At 44.4% G+C, this 22,027-nt stretch overlaps 1 protein-coding gene across 2 annotated transcripts in view; it reads left to right on the top strand.

Annotated features, from left to right (window-relative positions):
- The first annotated feature begins 11,595 nt into the window (after positions 1 to 11,595).
- The window catches only part of NELL1 (neural EGFL like 1), a 910,206-nt gene continuing 899,774 nt past the window's right edge, over positions 11,596 to 22,027 (top strand). Inside the window, exons 1-2 of one of the 2 annotated variants that reach the window (XM_016920567.4) lie at positions 11,596 to 11,848; positions 20,026 to 20,154. In XM_016920567.4, coding sequence (XP_016776056.3) covers positions 11,794 to 11,848; positions 20,026 to 20,154 — 184 coding nt within the window. In that variant the 5' untranslated portion in view covers positions 11,596 to 11,793. The remainder of the gene's footprint in view (positions 11,849 to 20,025; positions 20,155 to 22,027) is intronic. The other variant, XM_016920568.4, reaches the window with a different exon arrangement.

Raw genomic sequence — 22,027 nt, forward strand, 5'->3', positions numbered from 1 at the left:
TTATTGTTTCTTTTTCCTTTATATTTATGTATTGCATGAGGTCTGTGATCAATGCAAAATCATGATGACCTCAATGTCTTTGAAATTTGCAATGTGTTTTTAATATGTAAGAAATGTAATCAACTTGTATTTCAGTAAGCAGCACTTTAAAAAGAGTTTAACATGATGACCTTTAAATGGATAGGACTTGGGTTGTTTTTATGGTAATGTTGCATTGGAGTTGAGTTTTCCTTTAATTAAGTTCTTGTTTCCTCATCTACGTGTCTCTCAGTGCTTCCTGTCCACCTTTGCTCTCAGCATGGTTTTCCCATGCCTAAAAGTAAGATTTTCTTTTCTCTTTGTTCGCTTGGCTGTAGGTCATTGTCCTCTTCCCAGAGGCTAGCACAATAACTGTTGCTCAATGTAAGATGAGATGGCAAGATCATACTACTGTTGTTGCACCTGGATTTGAGTTGGGACATGCTTCTTTGAGGCAGATGACTCAAGAGAGGACGTGCTGTGTGGCAGGTGTTTTGCAGGGCCAAAAGGCCAAGGCCAACAGAGGAGCATTTCCTTCTCTTTCACACTGGGTATCAAGCAGAAAACTTCCAGGCTGGGAGCAAAGGTATGGGTGATTCTGCCTTGATAATCATTTCCCCACAAAGTGGCCCTAGGATTTGTGAAAGTGAAGCTTCCTATCTTTCCCAGATTTTGCTTTAATTGCCCAGAAAGGCCAAGTAGTTTTGAAATGTGGTCTTTGCTCATGTCACCTCTGAGCAGCCTGCAGCCAAAGAGAAAGTGTTTTCAGATTGGGTATTCATCACCTCTGAAAAGCAAGCAGTGGTTTGACTTGCCTGCCATGGATTAAATACATCTTCAGGTAACCATTTGCCTTACAGGTGTATTTTACTGTTAGGATGATTCTTAGTAATTGACTAAAAACTGTTTTGTCTCTCATTTGTTCGTGGTTTTTGCACTTTATTATGGACCTGTAAAGGAATAGGTTAATTCTTACATTGTGTACTTGGCTAATGTCCTAAATGCAGGCATCTTTTGTGGGTACTGTTGCCCATGAATAAACATATGTTCCCTAATCAGGTCCTTATATTTTTCCATTAACTATACATGAAGAAAATATATTATGTTACAAATGATGCATCATATATATATATCTATCTATATATCTTATAGATTACATATTATATACTGCACATTATTCATTTAAGAAGTCATTATTCTTGAGGCCCTACCTCAAATTTTGTATTTATGTATAAAAATGCAATTTATTGTATTATATATTTGCCTATTATGTACTGATATAAATTAGAATTTACCCTAATAATGTATGAGTTCACAAAACCCTAAATAAATGTCAGTGTTTAAAACATGAGTATAGTATTGTGTCTCTTGCAAAGCCATTACCCATCATCTTTATTTCTTAATAAACAGCCTTATAGGTATCCCCCAGATTGATCAATTTTGTTGTGCAAAACCTGAAACAGCCATGGAAAACTGCCGTCCTGGGAAAACGAGATACTGTGCTGCTGCAGAAACAAATATCAATTAAGTTATTATATTTTTAACCATCAGAATACACTATTGTTTGCTGAATTATTAATCACCCTCATGGGGGGAGAGAGAGAGATTGGAGTAGGAGAAAGAGGAAAGAAAAAGAGAATCTGAGTAGATCTGAGATCTGAACAGAAAGACTGGACAAGTTAAAACATTGTGTGTGTTTTCATGATCATTTTGTCAGTCTTCAACTATATTTCAATTTAGCAAACATTTTATGTAGTTCCTGCATTGTGCTAGGCCCCAGGCAAAATGGAATAAAAAGGTCTCAAATCTTAGGGAACTCAAATTATAGCAGAAGGAAAACCTATTTCTAAAAAACAAAGAAATGCCATTTCTCTCCTTTTGAGTGGGTGGAGCCCTCATGTTCCTTACTCAGAGATGGGGCCCCAGGGTTCGGTGTCATGTTCTCTGCTGTCTGATCAGGTCAACCCAGAGGCTTGACTCTGTCCTCCTCAAATGAGCACAACATACTCATGCTCTGCCTCCATCTTCAGCTTCAGTGTTGGAAGGCTACAGAGATGATCTAGGCTATCCTCACTGGGAAAGAAATGCCCTCACAAGCTGATGCTGAAATCCACACCAAGTGCACAGGTGTCCAGCCTGCAGTCAAGCTCCAGGCTGGGAAAAGTCTATGATAATAAGAGCTCCATATAATACATTCAGGACTGGCCTTAAAACTGTACTTTGGCAGGTGCACAGTGCCGTGAACACTAAACTCAGTGTAATGTCTTATCTTCCCAGCAACAGTGCTCCTGAAAGGGCAAGAAGTGCATTCTGTGGGATCAGAGCTTGGTGCTGACTCATTATCTTCTATCTCTTTCCTGAGATTCCTTTGATCATTGTGTGTGTGTGTGTGTGTGTGTGTGTGTGTTTAACTTTTTATCTTGAAAAATTTCAGGTATACATAAAGTTGGAGAGAACAGAACAATGAACTCCTATGTCCACATCACACACTTTCAACAATTACCAACTCATGTCCAAGTTTATTTCATGATTCGTCTCCCCACCCTGAAACTCTGTTTCCTTAGAGTAGTTCAAAGCAGATCCCAGGTACCATGGAATTTCAGTTAGAAATCCTCTATTATGTTTTTATAACCCTTCTAAATATGTTTTTCCTTAATTGGGGATAAGGAGAAATAGCAGAAACTTAAGAGTTAATTTTTTATTTTCAGAAGAAGAGTCACCAGTCTGGTACTCCACTCTCACTGGTGACTCTTCTCCCAGGATTTGTCATGTGATTTGCTGGATCATGGCGAAGTCTGGGAGTCCAGGGGGGATGCTGGGGTATGTGGGGTCTTGGACGTGGGCTCAGGGGCCTCAGGATAGCCCAGGTATTTTTATTCCATAACTTGATTCCTCTTGCCTCCTCCTTTCAATCAGGAAACAGAGGCAGAGGCATTCTGCAATTATGTGGTATATTTACTTGTATGATTTGCCTCCAGGCTTCCGGCCATCTCCATCATGTGGCACTCACTGCCGGTGTTCAGGAAAGATGCACAGAGACAAGTTTGGGTCTTACCTGCTAAGGTTGCATGAATTCGATCTTTCCGGGATTAGGGCTTTGAGATAAAACATATTTTAAAAAAATCACTCTGTCTCACCTACTCAAAAGTGGAGAGCGCTGGTAAGCACAGGCCCATGACAATCTCACTGTGAACCTTTTTTTTTTTTTGGCCTTCTTGTGAGTGTTTATTTCTATACATAGCCTTGAGGTGAGGGCAAGAATGACAGAGAACTTACACTAGGCCAGTACTGATATTTTATAAAGTTGGTACAATGTGAGGGAGTGTAGGGGAGAAACTGCTAATTGCCTTTGAATTTCTATTCTTCCCTTTTTTAGTAACATCTCTGACTTTAGCCAGGCTTGTCGTCACCCAGCCAAAGCATGATGTTTCCTGGTTCCCTTGCTGCAAAGTATGGTAGATTGACCTGGCTTCACTTCTTTATGCCCTGCCCCCGCCCCCTGTGAACCACACCCTTGCTGTGTCCTCATCGTGGGTGGATTGTACTTCTTGCCCTTGACTTGGGGCTTGGTAATGCATCTATGCTTTGGCTAATAGCGTGTGAACAGACGTGGCAGTGTGCCAATTTTGAGTCTAGACCTTAAGAGGCCTCACCTATTTCTATCTGCTCTTTGGTGTCTCTTTGGGCCATGAGGAACAGATGTGGCTAGCCCTGTTGAAAGATGTGGCTTTCTTTCATCAACCCAAGGAAGATGAAAGGCACATGGGACAGTCACTCAACTGAAACACAGACGTGCAGTGAGAAATGGCATCAGCTCAGCCACTGTAACCTGAAGCAGAACTGCCTGTCTGAGACCAGCATGGATGAACTGAACCCTAGCCAACCTGCAGATATGTGTTGTATGACATGGAAATTTTGTGGTTGTTATGTAGCAATAGCTAACAGATACGTATGGAGTGGCCCTGTGACTAGGTTCTGCCCAAATATATATGGAAATAATACATGGGACTCCTAGGCATGCTCTTCTTCTCTTCATTCTCTTCCATATTTTGCTGCCTGGAATGTGGCTGTAATGGCTGGAGCACCAGCAGCTATATTGAACCATGAGGACAAGAACTACATTCTAGGGATGGTGGACTCTCCAACTCTAGAATTCTTTTACTGAAGAGAGTATTAAAGACCTAAGTTATTTAAGTTACTATCGTTTGGGAGTTTTCCTGTTATATGAAGCCAGATAGAATCTTTACTGATATAGCAAATAAAATAAACACTCTTGGCCTTTTAACCCACTCCCTATTCTCCCATCCCTTGTGGAGGAAGGTGCCAGCCATTGGTCCTCGTTTCTCAATGGGGTCTCCTTAGCTTTCTCTTTTCATCCAGATCAGTGGGAGCAGATGGCTGTGGCAAGGTCCAGCCTGCAGGGAAGGCAGAAGGCCAGTCTGTTTTGGCTTTCACATAGGCTACACTCTTCCAGCATTGTCTCTACGTTAATAAAAGTGATGTTTTAGCTTCCTGCTAGCTGTTATCTTATTTCTCAATTGGTTCAGAACTCAGGCAGGGAATTGGGCTGTTATGAAACTGACTTCACAGGCTTCATCCCAGGAGAAACAGTAAAGTTCATATGGCCTGGGTTTGAGTCTCACTTAGCGACTTACTTGGTCAATGGCTCACTTTCCACATTTGTAAGATAGGTATAATAATGCTACCCACCTAACTGGGTTGTTTTGCAGAATAAATGGGTTAATCCTTGGACAGTACTTACAGCAGTAACCACTCATAGTTACACTTAAGAAATGTAGCCAATACCATTCTGGCCAGGGCGGGGGTGGAGACTGTTTCTAGGGCCTCTTTGAAGATAGTGTGCCAAATTTTTAATGGTCTATTGGAATGGACATGTGATTACTCAACATTTAATAAAGCCTAGATATGAGCACACCTTGTTTCTTGTCATCAGAAACTTGAAACTTTTCCAAGATTATTGATGTTATGGATTAGAATGGTTTCATCCAAAGAATCATGAGATGCCTTTATCTATATGTCTATATACTTTTCTACCTATTTTCCTACAGATCTATACCCAGCTTTGCTCTAAAACATGTTTGAAGATATGAGACGAGGACACTAGTTAATTTAGCAAAATATGGATCCCTCTAATTTGGATATCATTGAAGTGGACTGTGGTAATTAGAGAAGGAAGTTTTCATATAGAGTTTATATATCCATATAGAAACAGAGGTTCACATATAAATACATTCATTCAGCCTCTTTTTATAAGTGCATGTGCATTTCAGGAAATGAAAATATCCACCCAAGTCAGGCCTGCACAGTTGCAGAGAGTATTGAGGCTGTTAGGTTTGTGAGGGAAACTTGGGTGCTTTTGCACTTTCCTTGACTCTGGCAGCAAATTGGCACTTGTATTAGTTTCCTACTGCTGCCATAACAAAGCTCTACAAACTGAAAGATGTAAGACAACAGAAATTTAATCTCTCACAGTTCTGGAGATTAGAAATCTGAAATCAAGGGTTGGCAGGACAAGTCTTCAGGGGATAATCCTTCCTTGCCTCTTCCAGCCTCCGGAAGACACCCCTTGGCTTGTAGCTTGTCTTCATTTTCTTTTTTTTTTTTTTTTTTTTGAGATGGAGTCTCACTCTGTTGCCCAGGCTGGAGTGCAGTGGCTCACTGTAACCTCCACCTCCCGGGTTCAAGCAATTCTCCTACCTCAGCCTCCCAAGTAACTGGGACTACAGGCACATGCTGCCATGGCCGGCTAATTTTTTGTATTTTAGTAGTGATGGGGTTTCACCATGTTGCCCAGGCTGGTTGTGAACTCCTGAGCTCAGGCAATCTGCCCGCCTCAGCCTCCCAAAGTGCTGGCATTACAGGCGTGAGCCACAGTGCCTGGCCTTCTGTTGCTTTTAACAGAATACCTGAAACTGCATAATTTTTAAAGAAAAAATATCTATTTCTTACAGTTGTGGAGATGGAAAGGTCCCAGGTCGAGGGTCTGCATCTGGTGAGAACCTTCTTGCTAGTGGGGACTCTAGAATAGAGTGGCACAGGACGTCATGGTGAGGGGGTTGAGCATGCTAACATGTTCACTCAGGTCCTTCTTCCTCTTCTTGTAAAGCCACCAGTTCCCCTCCCATGATAATCCATTAATCCATTAACCCATTAACCCATTAATTTCTGCCCTCATGATCTGATCACCTCTTAGAGGCTCTTTCAATACTGCCACATGGGAGTTAAACTTCAACATAATTTTTGCAGGGGACAAATAGTCAAACCATAGCACAGCTACTACAACACTATAATCTCTGCATCCATGGTCACATGGCATTCTCCCTGTGTCTCTGTCTTCCCATGGTATTTTTCTCTTATAAGGATATCAGTTACACTGCATTAGGGCCTATACTAACGACCACATCTTAAGTTATTACATCTACAAAAACCCAATTTCCAAATAAGCTCACATTCACAGGTACCAGGGGTTAGGACTTCAACTTATTCTTTAGAGCAGAGGGAAGGTATAGAATCCAATCTGTCACAGTGCTACTTTCTCATTTCCTCTTGTTTTATAAACTTATTATGTTTATAATAAGTTGTATAAACTTATTATGTTTATAATAAGTTGTATAAACTTATTATGTGTCCACAATGTGAAGGTAGTTGTGAAGATAGTTGAAAGGCTGTTTGGACAAAGAAGAGTGGCTTCAGGAGGGGAACTCATAAGGCAGTAAATATAATAGAGGGTTTCTCATGCTTGGAACTGCTTTTAGCTTGCACGTTTAGTTTGGATACTAAAAAGGAGTCCTTCTTACTCTTCCTCTATGGGATCTGCTGCCCCACATAGAGTCAGCAGTGGAGCAACTCTGGGGGACAGAGAGACAAGGCCTTCTGACTGTTGCCATGCTGACAGCCAATGAGAAGAGTTCATTCTCCATGCTGCTTCCTGGCAGAACATGCATTGATTCATTCATTCAACAACATTTAATGAGCTCCTAAAATGTGCTAGGCACTGTTCTAGGTGGAAATATACGTTGGTGAACAAGAAAGACAAAATTCCTATTCTTGTGGAGCTTGCATTATATTGTGTGTGTGGGGGGGACAGAACGAATAAGTAAACATATAAATCATATTATTTTAGGCAATAACAAGCACTCTAAAAAATAAAGCAGGGTAAGGAGGCAGAGAATGTTGGGAGTAAAGTGAGAAGCTTCTTTAGGCAAGGTCTCCTCAAAGAGCTGACATTGAGACGAGATTTGAGTCAGTTAAAAGTGAACCTTCCAGGTAGAGGGGACAGCAAGTGCAAAGATCATGAGGATGGTATGAACTTGGAATGTTTAAGGAACAAGAAACACTGGAGTGAGTTAGGGGGAGAATGGGGAGAGAGGGACCTGGGAGGAGAAGCAGGGGTGATATAAGATGTTTGGATTTTACTAAAATATGATGGAAAACTCCAGGAGGAGTTTTGAGCAAGGGAGTGTGATATGATACATGTTACAAAACACAGACTAAGACTGCTGAAGGTGGAGGTGACTGAATTATACGGGGCAAGAATGGAGGCAGAGAGAAGCATTGAGAGTCTATAGCTGTAGCCTATGGGAGAGATAATGATGGGTTGGAGGAAGGTGGGAGGAGACCTGGTGAGAAGAGAAATTTGACTGGGGATTTTTCTTTAAGGTATACTGACAGGGCTTGATGCCTTGTGTGTGGGGGCTAAGGGCAAGCAAGTCAAGGATGACCCTGGGTTATGTAGCTGGAGCACTTGGTGAAGGCTCATGCCATGTCCTTAGAAGTCAGCAGTGGAAATTTAAGAGAAGGGAAAAGTCAAAAGTCCTTATTTGGCCATATTACAAATTTTTGTCATGATCATTAAAATATTTAAAAAAACAGCTTGAGATATAATTCACATACCATACAATCCACCCATTTAAAGTATACAATTCAATGGTTTTTACTATATTGTGAATATATGTGAGAGTTTTACATCCATCACCACAATCAAATTTAGAGCCTTTTCATTACCTCAAAAATAGCCCCTACACTTTTGAGCCATTACCCCCTAATCCTACCTCCCTAACCCCAAGCCCTAGACAACCACTAATCAGATGTTTTGTCTCTATAGATTTGCCTATTCCTGACTTTTCATAGAAATGAAATTGTATAATATATGGTTCTTTGTGACAGGCTTTTTTTCACTTAGTGTGAGGTTTTCAAGGTCAATGTTGTAGTATGTGTCAATGCTTCATGTCTTTTTATTGCTGAATAATATTCTATTATATAGGCATACCACATTTTATTTATCCACTTATTTGTCAATGGACATTTAGGTTGTTCCTACTTTTTGGCTATTTTGAATAATGCTCTAAACATTTATGTACAAGTTAGTATATGGACATATGTTTTCATTTACCTTGTGTAGATATTAGGGATAGAGTTGCTGTACAGCAACTCTATGTTTAACTGTTTAAAGAACACTTTACATTCTAACTAGCAGTATATGAGTTCCAATTTCTGCACATCCTCACCAACATTTATTATCTATTTTATTCTAGCCGTCCTAGTGGATGTGAAGTGATATCTCACTGTAGTTTTGACTTGCATTTCCCAGATGGCTAATGATGTCGAACATCTTCTCATGTCTTTATTGGCCGCTTGTATATATACTTTGGAGTAATATCTATTCAGATCTTTTGCCTATTTGCAAATTGGACCTTTTATTGTCTTGTATTATCTAGTTGTAATAGTTTTTTAGTAGATACAAGTTCCAATCAGATATGTCTTGCAAAGATACTTTTTCATTTCATCGGTTGTTTTTTTTTACTTCATTGATGGTGTACTTTGAAGTGCAAATGTTTTTAATTTTGATGATGTGGCCATATTATATTCAAGATGTCTAATAGGTAGTTAGAGATGTAGGCCTGGGGTTCAAAATAGAGGCTGGGGATAGAGATGCATATTTGAGAGTCATCCCTGCACAGATATTTAAATCCATGAGGTGGGATGAGCTTAATAGGGAGGGAGTGTGGCGGGAAGGGAAGGGTTGAGGAGTGAGTCCTGGGGCTCTCCAACATTTAGAGGTCAGGAAGAAGAGGCAGAGGGATAATCAAAGACAACTACTGGCTCCTGAAGAACCCATGGAGGTAGGCCATCCTGAAGGGGAGGGTGGACTTGGGATCTGGCATCAGGTAAGATGTTTCAGTGTGGCTTCCACCGAACACAGGTCTCACTGTAACATTCCACCACCAAGTACATACATAGCCATGTGTCCCTTCATTGTCACTAGAGAAACTTGCTGGGCCCATTCTATGAAGGTCACCTTAGCTTAACAGGCCTACACACTCAAAATCCCCACTCAAGGTTTGCACTTATAGGAGGAGATTGCAGTACTTAGTTATCTAGAAAAGATTTATGACCTTGTTGAGATTAACTCTTGTTACTGTTAATGGATGTTATGCTGCAAAGCTATGACAGAACATATGTCTTGCTTTATTTTTTAATGGAACAAGCTAAAAGTCCCATCCCACAGGACCAGCTAATTAGACAGAGACTTTAAAGATAGAGAGCTCTGAAGATCTTACCCAGACCACCTTTTCCCCTTGCTGGGGTCACTGTACTTTTAAGGATTCTGGGCTTTCTGAAATCAATAAAAGCGCCTTGGAAACAACAGTCCAAAGCAACTCAAGGCTGTTCCTGCTGAGGTGTACTTAAAGACTGCAGAGGAGAGACAGGAAATGGCTCTTATAATACAACATGGTGTATGGTGTCCTTGTCCACAAGGCCCAACAAGACTTGGGAAATCCTATTCTCTTCAAGATGTGTGATTTTAATGTTAGCTTTAAATGCAACACGCTCCAGGTGGAAGGAAAAACACGTGGACTCTGTTAGTGAAAATACAGAGTCAAGGCAGACAGATTTCCTTTGGGTCTTAGCCGAATCTGAGTTGGAGTCAGCTGACATCAGTTTACCTCTTAATCATTCAGCTCAACTTCTGGATTGCGCAGTAGACTTCTTGAGCTGGAATTTACCTGCTTGTTCACTTTCTTTTTCATCTGCCAAAGGACCACAACATAAAGGGCCAAATGGGACAGTGGCTTGCACACAGAAATATCCAGAAAAATAGGGCAGAGACCAGAAGAGCATGCTAGTAAAGCCTTCTCTCTTAATAAGCTGCGCTAATTTGGTGAACTTCACTGGGGCTCCTGGGTCAAAGTTGTGTAGGGGTTAAGGATATAGGAAGTGAAAGTGGGTGCAAGAAGTGAGAAGGGCACGTTCTTGTTAGTGAAGAGGATTCTGAAACGTTGGAATTGGTTTCCAGGAAACGAGGGACGGCTGTTCTGAGGTTTCCTTGGACTCCTCTGGGATCCCTGTTGTGAATATCAAAGGGGTACTGGTGGTGAGGGGGAGCGGGGGCTTCAGAGAGAGTGGGAAGACTGAGCAAACTAAGTGGAGTTCATTTGGTATAAATCAGAGGCTGTCATTTCAGATTTCATGACTCTACATATCCAGTTATAAATAACATTCCTAGGTGTTAGTAGGACAAATACGAAGTGGGACAGAAGTCTCAAATTTGGGGGATCTTCATAGGGAAGGTCAGGTCCTGAAAGGGTCGCATAGAGGGGAGAGGACCCATTCTCTTCTGGCCGGCAAGTAGAAAACAAAGCCCAGCCCAGCTTGTCTCTCCAGAGAATGTTGTGGTGGTGGGGGAGGGAAAAGAAGGTGGAGGTCCCGGAGGAATTGCACATGGGGCCAAAATGTGACTATGAAAGAAGAGTGGGCTTTTGATAATACCGTTAAGAAAATCACGCAAGAAAGAAAAAAAGATGGTTAGGAATTACCCCTATGTGGCAGCATCTGCCCTGCAGAATGAGAAGGTTTGCAAATAGACTTCCCAAACCCCAACCACAGCTCGCTCCGCCTCGAGGACCCCTTTTCTGCACCCCCACCTCAGCGCCCTCTTCCTGCACCCACAAAGAGAGTACTCAGTCATAGGGGTTCAACAGGAGAGAGGAGACAGAAGGTACAGGCGGTGAGCAGGGACTCAGCCATCATCCCCCTCAGGTCCCTCCCCACCCAGTTGACAGAGCGAATCCCGAGTAATTGTTTTCCGAGGGGGTCCGTGCGCGCTCGGTGGCGCCGCCTCGGTCTGGGTTCCCCCGAGGAAAAATACCCACCCGCGAGGGCTCGGCGGCTTTTCGACTCGGCGGGGATGAACTGTGGCAACTTCGGCAGCACCCACCGCGGTGCGGAAGTAGAGAGGGCAACATTGGCGACTGCGGCTCGGAGGGGCTGGAGCGCGTGAAGCCGTGGGGGCGCCGTGCGCCTCCCGCTCTCTCGTTTCGGCCGCAGGTCCTGGGACTCCGACTTCGGTCCTCCGGGTGATAGCGGCTGCGGCGCCTGCAGTCCAGATCCTCGCAGTTCTGCGGGCGAAGGAGGCGAACGGAATCGGCCCCCAGTGGGGAGCGCAACAAGCCACAGTAGCCAAACCCCGCGCTCCTGCCCGGGCTCCCAGGCGAACGCAGCCGCAGCGGGGGCCGGGCCCCGAGCCCCACGCCGCCGCCGCCGCGCCAGTGGTGGGGGGCGGGCTGGGGGCGGGGCGGCCGGGGCTGTCTTCCCGGGCGCATATCCGAGCGCAGCACCCGGCGCTGCCGAGCCACCTCCCCCGCCGCACGCTAGCAAGTTTGGCGGCTCCAAGCCAGGCGCGCCTCAGGATCCAGGCTCATTTGCTTCCACCTAGCTTCGGTGGCCCCTGCTAGGCGGGGACCCTCGAGAGCGATGCCGATGGATTTGATTTTAGTTGTGTGGTTCTGTGTGTGCACTGCCAGGACAGGTAAGCATGACTGTGGCGGTTAGAGGGATCCGGGAAATGGGGGTGCCCACAGCCCACGGCGGCGTGGGGAGACCTGGAGCCGAGCTTTGCGCTGGTCTGGGGAACGGCGGTAGCGTGGACCGGTTCCTGGGATCTCTTTGCCCTGCTCGGAGTGACAGGGTGAAAAGAGGGACTCACGGGCTTGAAGATGTTCCCGTTGAGTGCCCCTTCTCAGGGGACCCGGCCTCAGGGGCGCAGGAGTGAGGAGCGCGGCCGAGTGGGCGCACCCTCTTGCTGCTAGTAACCGGCTTTCCGTCCCAGGGAGTCGAAACCCGCAGCAGGGCGGGCCCGCGTGCCCCGTGTTCCCGAACTTGTAAGGTGCTGTGGAAACCACTCTCGCCGACCCCCGCCAGGCTGGGAAGGGGTAGCTGCGGGAGTCGCACCCGCAGAGGGAGCGCTTCCGGCTGGCGGGCGCGGCCGGGGCCCGGGAGGGCGCGGTGCGGCGCGGGGAGAGAGCTGCGGGAGAACCCTGGGATCCCGCAATCTCCTCCTGTGCCTTCCTGACTACCCAGGAGAACTCCAGGAGTATTCTGCTCCGCCTGTCTTTGCTTCCAAGGGCTGGGCGAACAATTATCTGAGGGAAATAGAGCAGTGGAGACAATCTGGGGAAATTTTCTCAAGCTCAAACCAGTTTTCTCTTGCCATAATCGCGGGGTTCGGTGTGGGGAGGAGGAGCAAGGATGACGCTTGATTGTCTGAAGTCCCCACTTCGTTCTGCCTCCGGAGACGCAGTTGGGAGGACTCTCAGCGCATCTTCTTCCTTCTGCTTCCACCGGCTCCCTTGCCCAAAATTCCCCTGGGGTTCGGAGACTGGTTTGCAGCCGCCTTCTTCAAAGAGCTAGTAGTAGATGCGGGGAGACTGGGGTGAGGTGAGGTGGGGTGAGATGTAGGAAATTGGCAAAAATAGGGCCTGTCAACTAGGGGGAGTGTCGGAGGTTTGCAATCCTACCCAGCCATCCTCCGTACGCGCTGCACCCCAGAATCTGTGTGGTCATTCCCTTTCCCTTTATTCTCCCCCCTTTACCATCCTTATTTCCTTTTCTAGAGGCGTGGCCTTCTCTCTAGGCCAAAGAGCAAGTTCATCTGGAGAGGGCTAAGAAGGGGCGTCTGCACTTGGTTGGCTCAAAAGTTCCCTCCGCTTGCGCCCAGGCGCCCCTCTTTGGCAGTTACCCGCTGGAAGATCTAGCGTCTAGGAGCTTTCAGAGGGCCCTTCCCACTTCCCCAGGACTGAGCAGGCAGCGGCTTTCGTCTGGTTAAGAATGTTGAGTATGGATTTCTCCAGGGACAAAAGAAACCTCCCATTCCGTTCCTTACCTCTATCCGAGCTTCCCAGGCTGCGGAGACGCCAAGGCTCAGTCTAGCTTAGAATAGTTGCTTCTTGAGTTCAGGCCCATCCGGATGGGTTAGTCTTTTAAAACCAGGACACGCTGAAGGAGTGCGCGCACCCCAGGAAGATCAGGACAGGCAAGACTAGTGCAGAGCGTGGGCTACTGGCTCTGAGCGCGAGAGTCTGGTGCTCGTGGCCATGTTACAGAGGAACCGCAGACAGGAAGAAGCTAGGTAGGGAGAGGGCAACCCGTTAGTGAGTTCACATCCCTAAGTGCACATCACTACGGAATATGCCTAAATCCTTTGTTCTCATTACTCCTTTGAGAAGTCGCCAAAGTACCCTTATCACGGAATGGAACGCGTTTCAGGGTTCATTGCTTGTGGAAGGGATCTTTAAGAACAGGTATTTTCCCTCTTTCCACTTCCAATCCCCTTTAAATCTTGTAAAAATTTCGTTGTAGGGGAAGATTCATTCATGTCTTTATTCATTCAACAAACGATGTCTTGCTGGGTGCCAGGATTTCTTATGCAAAGAGGAAATGACAGTCCTTGACTTCTAGGAACTTAAAGCTCAGCTGGGAATCTAGATAGAAACTGGCAGGCATTTTAATTTTACAGATTGATGGGGGGGGGTGTGTGGAGAGGTAGGAGTATAAGTTTGTATTAAGGAAATGTGGAGGAGAGACAGTTTGAATTAATTCTAGGGAGGAGTGGTGGTCAGGGATTTGAGATGTGCCTTCAAGGCTTTCTAGGGAGTTTTCCAGGTGGACAAAGTGGGAAGGCATTTTTGGCAGAGGGAGCAGATTCAGCAAAGGCAGGGAAGCATGGAAGGATCTGACCCACTGGTTGTGGCTGTTGCCTAGGGAGCTTGGGTTCTCAATGTCACTTGGCACTATTTGAACACTAGAGGCCACATATTTCTTCTACACACATTATCGGAAGAATCAGAGAGACGGGGGAATTACCTCTCAATTTGTACACTTAAAGTATCTTGTAGCTTGAGAGGGTATAAGCGGTAGCTTTCTGGAGGCAGCCCTCTGATTCTGTGCAGAAATCACCATTTCCACATCATCCATCCACCCTCTTCTTAGGTAACAAAGGCTGGCTTGTGATTATCAGCATCCAAACAGCTGCGTTGAAAGTTTCTTTGTCAAGTGGGACAATTGTTGTCTGGGCTGTTAACAGTCCTAGATGAAATAAACATGTGGTTCACTTAGTGAGCTGCTCAGATATCACCGGCTTTTAATGGAACTGAGTAGATGATATCAGGCACATTTTAATTAAAGCAAGACTGCAGTGCAGACACAGTTGCATACGAAAAGATCTAATGATAGGTGTCATGAGGAGCTGCTTAAATCTGCCTTGTTCAGAGAACTTGTTTTAGAGTGCAAAGTGGAGTCAAGACGGGAGGTGCCATTCTCCAGTTCTTGTTATTTCTGGTTGAGAAATAATTCAGAGATTTTCAGGTACATCACTAATAATGAAAATTTAGAAGGCTACAATAATAGCAGTAATAACACACTATCTCTATGAGTTTTCACCAATGCTTTGGCAGTGTGAATAATTGAAAACTCAATAATTATTCCCACATTGCTTTCCAGTTTGTTTTGGTCACCAGGGCAGAGGGTGAAGGGAGTACCTACACCTGCAAAGCCCCTACTGACCAAGTGAATGTCTTTTGCTGCCACCTGCTGGAAAGGAGAGAATTTTTTTTTTTTTTTTTTTTTTTTTTTTTTTTTTTTTTTTTTTTTGAGATGGAGTTTTGCTCTTGTTGCCCAGGCTGGAGTGCAACGACATGATCTCGGCTCACCACAACCTCTGCCTCCTGGGTTTAAGTGATTCTCCTGCCTCAGCCCCCCCGAGTAGCTGGGATTACAGGCATGCACCACCACGCCTAGCTAATTTTGTATTTTTAGTAGAGACGGAGTTTCTTCATATTGGTCAGGCTGGTCTCGAACTCCTGACCTCAGGTGATCTGCCCGCCTCGGCTTCCCAAAGTGCTGAGATTACAGGTGTGAGCCACTGCGCCTGGCCAAGAGATTTTCTTTTGGAAGGAACTCTCAGGTGGATCATTAATTATGAATTGAATAATGGAACTGTGAACATGAGCCCCCAGCCTCCAAGGATCGTGGAAAATACTGGCCAGCTTGGAACAGGCATAGAGCATATTCTTCAAGAAAATTGCTTTTGGGGTATTAAGGACCTTCGTAGGTGCCCAGGGGCCCAAACCTGATTAAGTGGTTGTGAAATTCTGTGGTTAAATGAGCTCTTGGAGCATCATTCTAGCATTATTTTAGTCTGCATGGTCCAGAGGAAAACAGCTTCCACCATGGACAATGAGCAGGAGTAAATTTAAAGTCAGCCAGACCCAGGAGGATTTGCTGGAAAGCCTATGTCTGGGACCCCAAAGGTGAACTGAGTGGGCTGTGGGCCCGAGCATTCCCTGGGTGGGGGTGAGGAGCAGCCAATAGCAGCAGCAGCAGGTATCTTTGTTAGGGTGGAGTTTCTGAATCCTAGTCAGGCCTCAAGTGCCTCTGTGACATTGACATGCTGCCTTCCAGGTTTTTAAAATATTTCTTCCCCAGGAGCTTTTTATCTTGCTTAATTGTAATTCCCAGTTTCAGCCATTTGTAGAGCCGTTATGTCCAAAGTAGAGAACTTTAATTGAGTTTCCTAGGAAAGGGCAGGAGCTCCATGCTTGGACAAGAAGCAGAAACATTAAAATTTTTTTTTTTAAGAGACCACACTCACACTACATAAGGTTCAAGACAGCCCATGTAAATGCTGCCTTATTAATAGGTTTTCTGATTCCCTAGGCAGTATGCAAAGTGCTATCCTTTACACATCCTGCTATGGGCATGAGGCATTTTCATCCTGGTGGGGACCAATTAAAGGCAGAGAAGAAAACTATCCAGAAGCCTAATTGATTTCTCTTTTTTTGGCTTTGTTTTTATGAGGTGTTTTCATAATAAAAGCAATACACTTACTTAAAGCCAGAGAAGCTCCTTCACTTTTGAGTTGTGGGCAGGGAGTTGGGGAGCGAATATACATTTCATATATGGATTTTACAAGCAAACCCAGGGTGAGAGGCCCTTCTAAGTCTTGGGCATGGAGAAGGGCTGGGAGGAAAGGGGCCATCTGTACCTTTTTTATGATTCCAGTGGAATTGAGGACCAGGGAGCTGGAGTGGTCTGGAGAAGTGGTCTTATTAAAGACAGATGAAACAACCCCCAGCTGGGCACCACCTATGTGCCAGATTGAGCTGTTGAAGTGTGAATATAGTTTCCCCGAGACCTCATGAGTCTGGTGTAACAGGTACCAGTATCTTTTTACACACGGTAACCCAAAACATGAAATTTCCTATAGCAGAAGATATGAAGCCACCCGTGTTATCGCTGATATGGAGAACTAGAGTTCTGAAGTCTCTGCTTCAGCAATCCCTTCAGGGAGGCAGGTATTAACATTCCTATTTTATGGATGAGGAAACTGAGGCTTGATAAATGAATGCTTTTCTTAAGGGCACAGGGTTAGTAGAGGGAAGAGACTGGACTGAAACTGGCTCTCAGTTTAGTGTTGTTTCCACAATACTTTCTGGATTGAGGGCACTGTGTTCTCATTTGGGGGTGGGGATTCAAGGATACCATTAGGGTGTTCTGCTAGTTCTACAGAGTTTGTTTGGGTGTTTGAAGCCTTGCCCAATTAATTGCAGGGCTCTTAGTCTGGGAGATTTGAGCGTCTTAAGGATGCCATCATAGAAGGTCTTTAGTCCCTGCATCGGTCAATATTGTCATAATAATTTTGTATAACAAATAACCCCAAACTCAGTGGCTTGAAGCAAACCATTGATTTTGGTTCACATATCTGTAAATTGTGTTGGCTTTTCTAGGCTGCATTTGGCTGGGCTTGGTTTCAAACTCAGGTAGGCTGCCCGCTCCACATGTCTAGGTCTCCTTGGACCAGTGGACCAGCAGGGACATGTTCTTATCATGATGTGGAAGTAGACGAGAACAAACCCCACTGCACAAGCATATTCAAGTCGCTGCCTGAATAATGTTACTAACATCCCAATGGCCAAAACAAGTTACATGGCTGGCCTCAAAATCAAGAGATGGGGAGGTTTACTCCCATTGTAGTGGAAGGAACTGCAAAGCCACTCAGTAAAGGCTGTGGATATGAGAGGGGTAAAGATTTAAGGCCAATGTTCAGTCAACCACTGTCCTTTTAGAAAGTTTCCTGGGCTTGCATGTCATCCGTCATCTCATACTATCCCCAGATATGCATATTGCTCAGAGGTCATTGCACCCAAAGTATTGATCATGCATCAACTCATTAGATAATCAGGTCTTAAGTTGAGAGCCTGCCTGCCATCTGTCCAGGCCTGTGAAAGGCACTTGGGCAACAGGGGTGCTTCCTTCTTCTTGCGTCTGGTGAAGGGCACATTCCCCAGACCACATTCCAAATTCCTGGCCAGAGAAACACCAACTTGGAGGTCCCCTGAAATTTAATTTCTGCCTTTAAACATAAACCTTAGAACCCTCCAATTATATCTCAGAATTAGAATAACATCCAAGCTCCTTTTGGGTCACAGGGCTTATATATGATCTGGCCCTACTCTCTCTCCCCCTTTGGCCTCTCTTCTTTTTTCTTTTCTTTTCTTTTTTTTTTTTGATACAGAGTTTCACTCTGGCACCCAGGCTGGAGTGCAGTGGTGCTGCAGGATCTGCTTCCTGGGTGCAGGCGATCCTCCTAAGTAACTGGGACCATAGGTGTATGCCACCATGCCCGGCTAATTTTTTGATCTTTTTGTAGAGACATGGTCTCCCTATGTTGCCCAGGCTGGCCTCAAACTCCTGAGCTCAAACAATCCTCCTGCCTCAGCCTCCAAAAGTGTTAAAATTATAGGTGTGAGCCACCGTGCCTGGTTGGCCTCATTTTCTACTTCTCTACCCCTGGCCCATTCAGTTTCTGCCATGCTAGCCTTTTTTCTGTTCTTAGGACACTCCCAGTTTGTTCCTCGTTTGCATGCACCCTTCTCTGCATGTGGAAAGCTTCCTCCCATCTTGCCTTTTCTAGTCATTCAAGTTTCAGCTCGAAAGAACCTTTTCAACCCCCCTTTCTAAAGTAGGACCCCCCCATCCAAGTTGCTTTCTATCCCATTACTCTATTTTCTTCATGGCGTTTATTGCCATCTCAGATTATCTTATTCATTTGTTTATTTTTTGCCCTCCCCCAACCTAACCCACAGGAATGCGAGCTCCATGTGTGTGCTATATAGTAAGCACTCAGTAATACCTGTTGAAAAAGTTATGAAATGAATGAATGCAGAGTGAATGGAAGGAAGACATCTTTGGGTCAACCGGAAGGGGAAAACTTAAATCTTCAGTTCAGGGAACAAGGGGAAGTCTGATAGAAACTGAGAAGGCAGTTATAGACATTTTGTCTGCCTTGGCAATAACCGGTTTCAGCTCTAAAGAGGCCTTCCTGACCAACCGTCTGTTGACGGAAGCCTAGCAGGTCCTGTTTCCTAACAGGAAAAGAGTAAGGAAAGAGTAGATTTCCTTCTCCAAGGCTGTAGGACCAGGGGTTAAGGTGGGAGGACAGGTGAGGTGGTGATAGCTTATGATGTCCCGTGAACATTCACGCAGTGGGTGCAAGCCCTCCAAATCTTGTCTCAGTGACTGCATTACCATCAGATGAGAGTTGGCAGCTGTTGCTGATTAAAACATTTCCAACAGCACAGTCAAAATTGCACTATTGAGATGATACGTGTAGATAGACACAGCCTTTATGAATGGCTTAAACACAGCCCCTTAGAGTGATCAGCAGCCTTATTAATACATATAGTTGGAAATCACTTTGCAATCATGAATGAATCATTGCTCAGAGCACCCCATGGGTGACAGGCATCTTTAGGGATTTGTCTTTCTCAAACAAGGGAAGAGGAGGCTCAGGGCTGTATTTCTCTGCATTAAGGTTCTCTAAGAAGAGTTATCAGGGTATCTGGCTTTCCATCCAGAAATCCCTTTGGATGGAAATATATATCCATTATTGCAGGGATTCTCCTTCCTGGCCAGTCCCTCTGCCACCCTTCTTCAACAGGGACAGGGTCCTTTTCCACTTTTTTCCTCCTTAGCACAGGTGATTGTGCCTGATTAATTAGGGAACACTTTGTGGAGGTGTTTACTGGTGGTGGTGGGTCAGATTTTGCTACTGCATCTGTCTCTGAGGCAGGTGGATCAGGGCCACAATCTTGTATCTGCAGTCAACACCTCTATAAAGCTTGGAAACCCAGTTTCTTCATAACTCACCTGACAGCAAAACCTATCCTGAGTTGAACTCATTTCATGGCAAGACTTGATCTAAACTGATATCAACCTATTTATAATCTTTATTTATGCCAATTAGAGAAGTATGTCATACTTTTTGCTTCAGAAATGTTGTATTTGATTATGGGGTTCTGAGTTAGACTTTGCTAAAAATGTTACATAAAATGTAGTATATAGGCCATATTACCTTTCTAACACATGGCACCTTCTGAATTCTGAACTATATTTAACCCCAGGAGTTTTGGATAAGAAATTATCAATCCATAATTGGGGGTGGGGTTGGGGGAAGGAACAAAGTAACTACAGTATTAGCGGGGTAAGGGAGCAAAGATTTGCTTTTCTTTTCCCTCCATAGACAAAGACTCTCCAAGCACTCATCATTGGCTTCCTTGTATTCCCTGCCACTCCCCGACTCTGTAACCTCTGCTCTATAATGCTAACAGTCTGCATTTTAAGCCCAAACAACTCTTTGTTCCTTTCCAGTGGTGGGCTTTGGGATGGACCCTGACCTTCAGATGGATATCATCACCGAGCTTGACCTTGTGAACACCACTCTTGGAGTTGCTCAGGTGTCTGGAATGCACAATGCCAGCAAAGCATTTTTATTTCAAGGTAAAGGCGCCTCCTTTCTTGCATGGTGGCAGAGGTTGGGGAGGAGGGTCTGTCTGGGGAGTGCTCATTTGTTGTGTGTTTGTCTGGAGATCGCCTTTGCTATTTCTCTTGTGTTCCTGTCCTGAGTGTTTAGATATGCAGGGGGTATTATTCTGAGGGCAGGAGGGAGGCATTAGAGATCATGGTGGTGAAATATGTGGTTTGGCAGTGAAATATTTCCTTGATTTTGGTGAGGATCTAAAGTGGGATGAATTATAACATACTTGAAAGCCATTGACCAGCTATATTATTGTTACAGGACATTTCTCTAGCTGTTATCAATATCTTTGCCTGTACTTATACCTATACCTATATTTACATCTTTCATCTAGTGGATAGGCCATAAGAACAGAGGAAAACTTATGGCTGCATTCTCCTTGAGGTAGAGCTTACTCAGTTCTGCCCATTATAAGCTGGACCACAATTCATTAAATGATTCAGCAAGCATTTATAGAGAAAACATGGTGTGGTTCTTAGAAGCATGGTGTTTCTCACAATTTTGGAGGCTGTGAAGTCCAAGAATAAGGCATCAGCAGATTTGGTACTTAGTGGGGGCTGGCTCTGTCTGCTTCCAAGATGATGCCTTGTTACTCTGTCCTCTGGAATGCTGTGTCCTCAAATGGTGGAAGGGATGGAAAGGCAGAAAAATAACTAGCTAGTTTCCTTTCTAAAGACACTAATCCATTCACGAGGGCAAAGACCTCATAATTTAATCACTGCCTAAAGGCCCCACCTCTTAATGCACTAGGGATTAAGTTTTAATGTGAATTTTGGTGGGACACAGATATTCGAATCAGCAAAGTGATAGGTCAACAGATACTTAAAAAATGGACAAAAAGCCTGGTATAGGAAGGGGTGGGGTCTCACAGCATTCTGAATAGAGGAAATAGTATGCATAAAGGTAAGGCAAAAGCCAACAAAAAGACTTTCCCACGGCGGAAGGGTGGTGAATGTCTAGAGGGGTAGACAGGGACTAGGTTACATGGGACCCTGTTGTCAGAGCTGATATTCTGCTGATACGTGTGGGTTTGGGTGTACTGATGATTTATGGTCAGTGTCCATTTTGATAGGTGGGATGCCATGTACTTTTTGTTACCTGTTTTAAGTATTACTCTTGCCCATAGGCCAGTTAACAGCTTTGTGCTTTACTCTCAGAGAAGTGGGGCCTTTGTAGAGGTTTAAACAGGGAAATGAACTGACCAGATACCATAGTAAGGCAGCCTGGATATTCCTCTACGAAAATGTCTGGCAGGGTTCTTTTAACTCAGCCTTTTATGATGATAACAAAAGGATTATTTTAGCATGGCTGAACCAACATAATAGAATGAGATTTACATATTTACAGTGCAGATAACTTAAGACTTGTTAATGATATGTAGCAAATCTAGAGTTATTATGTAATTATATGTAACAAGACTATGGACATACTAATTTTCACTTACTCCTTACTAATGAATTGGTGAAGTATGTAAGCTGGGCATGGTTAAAAGGGTAGACTGAATTACTTTGTTTTTGCATTGTGCTATATCTGCCCAGTCACTGTTGAGAGTCCATACCTTTCTTGATCTGAGTCTTAATCCATCATAGCAACAACTCATGCTGATGCTTTATAAACAAAGTTGCTATGGAAACCTGGCTGGTCTGTAAGCTTCAAGAGGGCAGGAGTCCTGCTGATCTAGATACTCCTAGATCCTCAGGGCCAACTACTGTGCATGAAACACAGTAGGTGATCAATAAACATTTTGAATGGAATTAAAATTTCTTTTGTACTATGTACCTTATAAAAAGCTTACTGCTTGCTTTAGTCACTACTATTCATTCCACAAGTGTAGGT

This window comes from Pan troglodytes, chromosome 9, assembly GCF_028858775.2.
Source record: "Pan troglodytes isolate AG18354 chromosome 9, NHGRI_mPanTro3-v2.0_pri, whole genome shotgun sequence".
NCBI lineage: Eukaryota > Metazoa > Chordata > Mammalia > Primates > Hominidae > Pan > Pan troglodytes.